The 8,503-nt window shown below is 45.2% G+C and overlaps 1 protein-coding gene across 1 annotated transcript; it reads right to left on the bottom strand.

Moving 5' to 3' along the window:
• Positions 1–1,507: 1,507 nt before the first annotated feature.
• LOC140878762 (uncharacterized) lies at positions 1,508–2,218 on the bottom strand. The gene is made up of 2 exons (XM_073282380.1): positions 1,977–2,218; positions 1,508–1,850 (listed from the first exon to the last, which is right to left on the bottom strand). Exons 1-2 carry the CDS (start codon positions 2,216–2,218, stop codon positions 1,508–1,510), a joined length of 585 nt encoding a protein of 194 aa, XP_073138481.1.
• Positions 2,219–8,503: the final 6,285 nt, after the last annotated feature.

Raw genomic sequence — 8,503 nt, 5'->3', positions numbered from 1 at the left:
AGGATTTATCCTTTGACTAGAACTAAACTCCTAGTTCTCAACACAAATTAAGACAACATTTCTGAACACTGAAAACATTAAGTGAAGTAATCAGCAGTTTGAATAAACCCTGAGATTCAAACATGCGAGCAACTCCTCTTCAAAAATCTTAGGTGAGTGGTTGAGAGTTGTGAGACATCGGTTCTAATCAGCTAATCTTGGATTAAACAATAATTAAGCATACAAGATCCAAGATTAAATAACAATAATTTTTTTAAAAATTTTTTAGGTGAACAGTGCCTCGCTCGATCGATAAAATTCAACCGATTGAGCGGGCAAAGTTCTACACTCTGCTGCCCGCCTCAAGACCAGCTCCGCCCGATCATTAAAACTCAACCGATCGAGCGGGAAATTTTTTGCAAAACATAAAAGAGGAAACAACTCTCTCGCTCGATCGGTCAAACTCTACCGATCGAGCGATGACAGCTCTGAACAATTTCCAGAAATAAACTCAAACCAAACTCAACTTCAATATCCATTCAAGACAAAACGAGGTACAAAATACATGCAACAACAGCATATAAACCTCAATACTCGCATAAACGATACAACATAATCAACAAGTTCGAGTTCTCAACATGCTTCAAAATATAAACTAAATTAACATGCAGTTCGATTTCTAAACCGAGTCTCACTTCTATTCCTTGATCTCGATGCTAACCAAGTCTTTGCTGACTCGATCCTGCCCCACCTGTTGCCAAGTACACATACAAAACAAAGCAACAGGCGGATAACTCGGGTGAGAAGGATTGATAGGCGTGTTTGTGTTGCATATTTTAATATCATTTCATTGTCGTTTTTGCATGCATTCATTTGTTTTAATTAAGTTTTAGTTTGTATTTCATGCATCGTGTCTACATTACATACTCCCATGTTTATTGTGTAGGAATAGCATTTTGTCAAATGAAGAGCAGTAAGCGAAGGGGCGCATCTGCCTGGAAAAGAAGAACATAAGAAAAGAACCAAGAGCTCTGCTGCTACGCAATGAGAGATGGAGAAGCACTGAAGTTTGAATTAAGAAGAAGAGCACCTTGTCACGGACTTAGCCCTTCTAAGATCACGTGCGGCCTTTGCTCCTTGACTACGCCCCTTACGAGTACTAGCAAAGCAGCCTTTGTTGCGCAAGTGTGTGTGTAAGTGTTTGAGTAAGAACACAAGAGAGCTTGGAGAATACTTTGTATTGATTTCCAACTTGGTGGTTTACAAATGAGGGCTATCACCCTTTTATATTTGAGCTCCCTACAATCTACATGGTTCTAGATTCTTTCATCTACACCAATCTAGAGTCTACTTTCTACAAGTTTCTATACAAGTCATTTATATACAAGTGTATTCTAGAGAGTTCTACATAAGCCTATATCTTGAGTATTGTAGAGACTTATAGAATATGCACAATCTCTACCTTGCACCATGCTCTAGAATCTTCCGAAATGCGCAAGATGGTGCCGGTTGTGACATTCTCCCCCACCTATTTGGCTGACGCCCTCGTCGCCTCAAATTGATGGAGTAGTTCTTTGAACTGCCACAAGTCATGTTTTGTTTCCCATGTGGCCTCGGACTCTGGAAATCCCTTCCATTTGATCAGATATTGAGTGCTAGGTTGCACTCCACGTCGCCTCTCAATGCGTTTGGCAAGCACCTCTTCAACATCTTTGTCAAAGGAAGTTGTTACTACAGGAGGTGCTCGGTGAGAATCGCCTCGGCTAGTGTCTTCCTCATCTGGATAATAAGGCTTTAACATGCTCACATGGAAGACCGGATGAATCTTCAATGTGTTGGGGAGGTCGAGACGATAGGATACCTTCCCAACCCTTGCAACTATCGTAAAGGGTCCTTCATACTTCCGGATTAGACCCTTGTGTACCCCTCGGAAGGCTTTGAATTGATGTGGCAAGAGCTTGATGAGTAATTCATCTCCGATGGAGTACTCTTGTTACCTTCTCTTTGCATCGGCCCATTTCTTCATGCGCCGTTGGGCCTTCTCTAAGTGTACTCGCGCCAAGTCCATGTGCTCGCTCCAAGACTTAGCCATCTTTGTCGCGGCAGGGCTTTGTCCCTTGCTAAAAGATATTTGCAATGTATGCGGAGTAGTCGGTTGTTGCCCCATGACTAGCTCGAATGGGCTCTTCCCAGTGGCCTCACTTTGTTGTAAGTTGTAAGAGAATTGTGCCACATCCATGAGCTTCGCCCAGTCTCGTTGGTTGGCACTCACAAAGTGCCTCAAGTATCATTCCAACAAGGCATTTACCCGTTCAGTTTGGCCATCAGTTTGCGGGTGAAAGCTTGTAGAGAAATGTAGCTCCGACCCAAGGAGTTTGAAGAGTTCCGTCCAGAGTCGGCCTGTGAATCGGGGGTCCCTGTCGCTTATGATGTGTCTTGGTAACCCCCAGTACTTGACTACATTCTTGAAGAATAGTCTTGGAGCTTCCTCGGCAGTGCAATCTTTTGGGCATGGAATGAATGTTCCATACTTAGTGAATCTATCGATCACCACCATGATCGAACCAAACCCATCGGACTTCGGCAAGGTGCTAATGAAGTCCATAGTAATAGATTCCCATGGACGCTATGCAATAGGTAGTGGCTCAAGTAGTCCCGCCGGTTGCTTTGTCACGACCTTGTCTTGTTGACAGACCAAGCATGTCTTGACATATAGTTCGACTTGGTCTCTTATTTGCGGCCAATAGTATGATGCTTCCAACAAGGCCCTTGTGCGTTTTTGCCCTGGATGGCCAGCCCATTTGGTGTCATGGCACTCGCGGATTAGATCTTTCCTCAGATCCCCCCACTTTGGCACATAGAGTCGACGTCCCTTCATATATAGAAGCCCATCTTCAAGCCAGAATTGCCGAGTCTTCCCTTGCTCGACAAGCTTGGCCAACTCCTTGGCCATGGGATCATGCTCCAATCCTTCTTTGATGTGTGCTGGAAGGTCACCTAAGGCAGCACTGATAGATGCCAACTCTGCTTTCCAACTTAGCACATCGGCAACTACATTGGCTTTGCCTGGCCGGTACTCAAGCACAAAGTCGAACTCGGCTAAGAAGTCTTGCCACCTAGCTTGCTTGGGGCTAAGCTTCTTCTGACTCTGAAAGTAGCTAGTGGCAATGTTATCGGTCTTGACGGAGATCCGAGACCCTAACAAATAATGTCGCCACACCCTTAGGCAGTGGATGATGGCGGTCATCTCCTTCTCTTGTACCGTGTATCGCCTCTCCGTCTCGTTGAGCTTTCGGCTTTCATAGGCTATGGGGTGCCCTTCTTGCATTAGAACTCCCCCAATAGCAAAATCAAAAGCATCTGAGTGCACTTCAAACTCTTTGCCAAAGTCTGGCAAAGCTAGGACAGGTTCCTTGCTTACCGCTGCCTTTAAGTCATCAAAGGCTTTGGCACATGCGTCCGACCATCTCCATGGCCGGTTCTTCTTAAGAAGATCCGTCAGCGGTGCCGCTCTAGCAGAATACCCTTTTATGAACCTGCGATAGTAATTAACTAGCCCAAGGAAAGAACGGAGTTCGGTTACCTTGGTTGGCGGTTCCCAATCCATGATGGCACGAACCTTGCTTCCGTCCATCTTGAGCTTCCCATGCTCAATAGTGTGCCCCAAGAATTGAACCGTCTCTTGCGCAAAAGAACACTTTTCTTTCTTCACATAGAGCTCATTCTCTCGTAAGACTTGGAACACTGTTTGGAGGTGTTGGGCATGCTCCTCCAATGTGTGGCTATAGATGACTATGTCATCCAAGTACACCACCATGAACTTGTCAAGATAAGGGTGGAAGATCTTGTTCATGAGTGTACAGAATGTTGTCGGGGCATTGGTTAGGCCAAATGGCATGACGAGCCACTCAAAAGATCCATATCGAGTGATGCATGTTGTCTTGGGCTCGTCCCCATTGGAAATTCGAACTTGATAGTACCCTTTTTGTAAATCCATCTTTGTGTAGTACTTGGCTTGACCAAGACGATCAAATAAATCAGCTATCAATGGGATGGGGTACTTGTTCTTTATTGTTACCTTGTTAAGCGCCCGGTAGTGTACACACTTCCTCAATGAGCCATCTTGCTTCTTTTGAAAAAGTACGGGAGCGCCATATGGTGCTTTAGATGGTCGGATACGTCCGGTATCCAGTAGCTCAGTGAGTTGTTTCCGAAGCTCCTCTAGCTCGGGCGGTGCCATGCGATAGGGTGCCATGGCGGGCGGCTTGGCACCGGGTTCCAACTCGATCTTATGGTCGACTTCTCTCCGTGGTGGCAACTCCTTAGGTAATTTTGCCGGCATCACGTCTTGGTTCTCATCCAGAACCTTCTTGATGTTAGTAGGAACTTCCTCTAACAAAGGAGTGTCAAGGCCATCACCCGAGTGTAACGTAGCCAAGAACGTGGGTTCGCCTTTATTCACTCCTTTGGCTACTTGCATAGCCGAAAATTGCTTCTTTGAACATGCCTCGGGTGGAGCACTTGTCGCTTATATCATGCATGGAGACCCTTTCTCCATTATACACATAGAGTCTAAGTAAGGCATCGGAATAGCACTTACCTTTCTCAAGAAGTCCATGCCCAGCACGAAGTTGAAATCGTCAAGGGGTGCCACTGAGAGGTCCACTCGACCGTGCCACGTACCCAAGGACAGCTCAACATCCTTAGCAACTCCATGTAGTCGTTGAGCGGATGCATTCACAGTCTTGATCCATCCTGCACCTTGAGTGACATGCAATCCCAAGCGTTTTGCTTCACTCTCAGTAATGAAGTTGTGGGTGGCTCCGGTGTCAATCATTGCCTTAGTAAGTTTTCCATTGATCTTTGCTTCCACGTACATGAGCCCCTTGCTTGATGTAGTGGTCAATGGCTTGGCTTTCAAAGCATTTAGGATTTGGACGGATCCCATGTGTTCGGCCTCCGCACCATTAGCTTCACCGCCTTCAAGTATGGCCGACAAAGAACCGAGCTTTGGGCAGTTACTCATTGCATGAGACCCTTTGCATACAAAAAAACCACCTTTAGGGACAAAAGCCTTTTTCTTGTCTTCATAGTCGTTACGTTTGTCTCCGGGCCTCTTGTCGCCGGTCTTAGCTTGGAAGTAGCTCTTCTTGAACTCCTTCTTTTCTCCCCCACCTTTGCCCGAGTTGCTTACATCTTTCTTTTTCTTGAAACCATCGTTGCTACGTTGGTACTCGGACAAAGATTCGGCGGCGGCAATAGTATCATCCAAGGTTTTGAGATCTCGTCGTTGTAGCTCTTGTTTGGCCCAATGTTGTAACCCATCGGTGAAGTGGAAGATGAGATCTTCTTCATCCATCTTTGGAATTTGAAGAACAAGAGTAGTGAATTCCTTGGCATATTCAGGGATTGTTGTGCGATGTTTTAGCTCCCTTAGCTTTTTACGAGCCTCATATACCACATTCTCAGGATAAAAGTGGCGCTTGAGTTCCTTCGAGAACTCTTCCCATGTATCGACTCGGCACAACCCCTTCTCTATGTCCGCATGCTTGCGACGCCACCACAACATTGCAGTATCAGTAAGATACAAAGTAGCGGTACGTACCTTGGTCGTCTCATCTTGTAATTTGAGACCTTCAAAGTAAACTTCCATTTTCCACAAGAAGTTCTCGACTTCCTTGGCATCCCTCTTTCCACCAAAGCTCATTGGCTTAGGCAACTCGATCTTAGGAGCTTTAACGGATTGGCTTCCTCCATCAATGGTAGCAACTCGTTTTCACAGCGTCACATCTTCGCGCATCCCCTCGATGCAAGCTTGGAGGGATTCCACCATCTCTTCAAGTCGAGCGATGCGATCGTCTCGTGCTACGATTGCTTCATGGAGCCCTTGAATATCCTCCTTCACTGAGTCAAGTTCCGACAAGACATGGCCCTCCAATGTCTCCAAAGTATGCTCGGACTTCTCAACTCGTTCGGATACTTCCGCCATAACTTGCTCCCAAGTTCCTTCCCCTCGAGTCTTGCTAGCATCCCGACGCTTCTTGCCTTGGTTAGGCGCGGTATCCCTTCCGCGATCTTCCGTCATACCAGATGAACCAGCATCTTGCCCTGCCATGATCACTTGCGATGAATTGAACCCAACCTGGCTTTGATACCACTTTTCACGGACTTAGCCCTTCTAAGATCACGTGCGGCCTTTGCTCCTTGACTACGCCCCTTGCGAGTACTAGCAAAGCAGCCTTTGTTGCGCAAGTGTGTGTGTAAGTGTTTGAGTAAGAACACAAGAGAGCTTGGAGAATACTTTGTATTGATTTCCAACTTGGTGGTTTACAAATGAGGGCTATCACCCTTTTATATTTGAGCTCCCTACAATCTACATGATTCTAGATTCTTCCATCTATACCAATCTAGAGTCTACTTTCTACAAGTTTCTATACAAGTCATTTATATACAAGTGTATTCTAGAGAGTTCTACATAAGCCTATATCTTGAGTATTGTAGAGACTTCTAGAATATGCACAATCTCTACCTTGCACCATGCTCTAGAATCTTCCGAAATGCGCAAGAAGGTGCCGGTTGTGACAACCTGCTCTATTGCATTGAAGTGAAGAGAAAATATTGAGCAAATGAAGAATGAAGATGAAGTGTTGTTTGCGCTTGATGGAGTGCAATTGCGCTTGGAGGATAATTGTTTGCACAAGAATTTGTGCAAACGCACTAATTGTTTGCACAAGAAGTTGTGCAAACGCACTACTTGTTTGCACAAGTCAAGCGCAGTTGAGGATTGAATGATGCGCATTAGCGCTTGGAAGTGCGCAAACCATGCACTGAAGAGCAAGGGAACCGCGCTACTTTAGCGCCAAAGAGCAGCGCAATCGCGCAAGGAAGAGATAAAGGGCGCTGTTGTGGTGTGCATCTGATGTCCCGCTCGATCGCGTTAGTTTGTAGGATCGAGCGCGATAATTTCTCTCACAAATCTGTATGCACACCACAACTCACTTGCAGTTAAATACAAGGAGTGAGTGAATCAAACTCAAGGCTCCATGAACAGGGATGCGAGCCAATCAATCAATATCAGATCAGGTGATCATCCGTAAATGGGTATGACATCATGCCCATCATCAAAACAAATCAAAATCAGTGCTGTCAGCGTGGCCTCACTCACGAGGAAATCTGCACGCACTCATCGAAAAAGAAATAAAGTCCCAAGGCATAATCTGATGTCAACAAAATAAAATCGAGATCACAATGGAATAGAATAAAAATACTTACCCAAATCACTAACCATGTCCAGAATTAGAATTCAAGTTCTAGAGAAATAAGAATTTCTGAAATTCATACTCGAAATATCAATCGATGCCAAATTGATTGAATCTTCAATGACCAATGTCATGAAAATCAAGGGATGCATGAACTATAAGAAGGATCCTAATATTTCAGAAATAATGGATAAAATGGCTCAGGTTACTGATTTTCCGCTATCCCAAAAGCACTTTTCCAATTCCTTTAAAAATCAACTAAGAATCAATCAATGCTGAACTCAACCCCTCTGACTGGTGCAATTCTGGATACATCCTCCGGGATGACATCAGGAAAGTTGCGTACAACGTCCACATCCTCAACAGAACTAGTAGACGGCTCTGCCACTGCAACCACTCTAGCAAGAAATCTCTGGAAACCCCTATGTAATAACTTCCTTGCACGTAGACAAGAGATGACGTGCGAAACGCTGCTGCTCTAGGCTATATAGAAGATAATTGGATCTCCAATCATAGGATTCAATGCCACAATCCTCTTCCAAAATTCAATCAAAGTTCAATTGACGGTCAGCCGGTCCATACCCAAAATTAGATCAAATCCTGACATCGACAACACAACTAGATCGGCTCTAACCACATGCCCCTGAAACTCCAACTCTAATCCACTGAGTACACTAGGGTTATAAAGAACCTCACAAGATGGTACGGTAATATCATACCCTATACTAGACACCTCGGGTATAATGCCTACCCGCTCAATGAACGACTGAGAGAAACAGGCAATGCGTAGCTCCAGAATCTAACAACGCAAACATAGCAATACCTATAATGCTAATTTTTTTCCCGTGATACGAGAAGTATCAGGGTCTGCCTCCTCAGACTGCATCACAAAAAAATGCCCCATGCTCTACCTCTACTTGGGACTGTTCTTTGAAATATGTCCCGACTCTTTGCAATGATAGCACTTTCCTGAGCCAACCAAACACTGTCCAGCATGAGGCCTCTAACAGTGCCTGCAGAAAAGTACCCCTCCAATGCTAGGGAAACTGCCCCCTGATGATGTTGTCTCTGCTGGCCCTGCGGCCTCAACTGCTGCTGCTGCGGTCTAGGAGAATCTGAGCCCTTAGACGAACCAAGATAAGACTTCTTTGTTGGTTGCTGCAAAGAATCTCCTCTACATGACTGTTGGAACTGCCTCTTTCTCTGAAATTCAGCCTGCATCTCCTTCCTCCCCTTCTCAGATCGGTACGCTTGATTCACCGCTG

Source organism: Henckelia pumila, chromosome 2, assembly GCF_033568475.1.
Source record: "Henckelia pumila isolate YLH828 chromosome 2, ASM3356847v2, whole genome shotgun sequence".
Lineage (NCBI taxonomy): Eukaryota > Viridiplantae > Streptophyta > Magnoliopsida > Lamiales > Gesneriaceae > Henckelia > Henckelia pumila.
The sequence above is the reverse complement of the archived record's forward strand: the minus strand, read 5'-3'. Positions and strand labels throughout refer to the sequence as shown.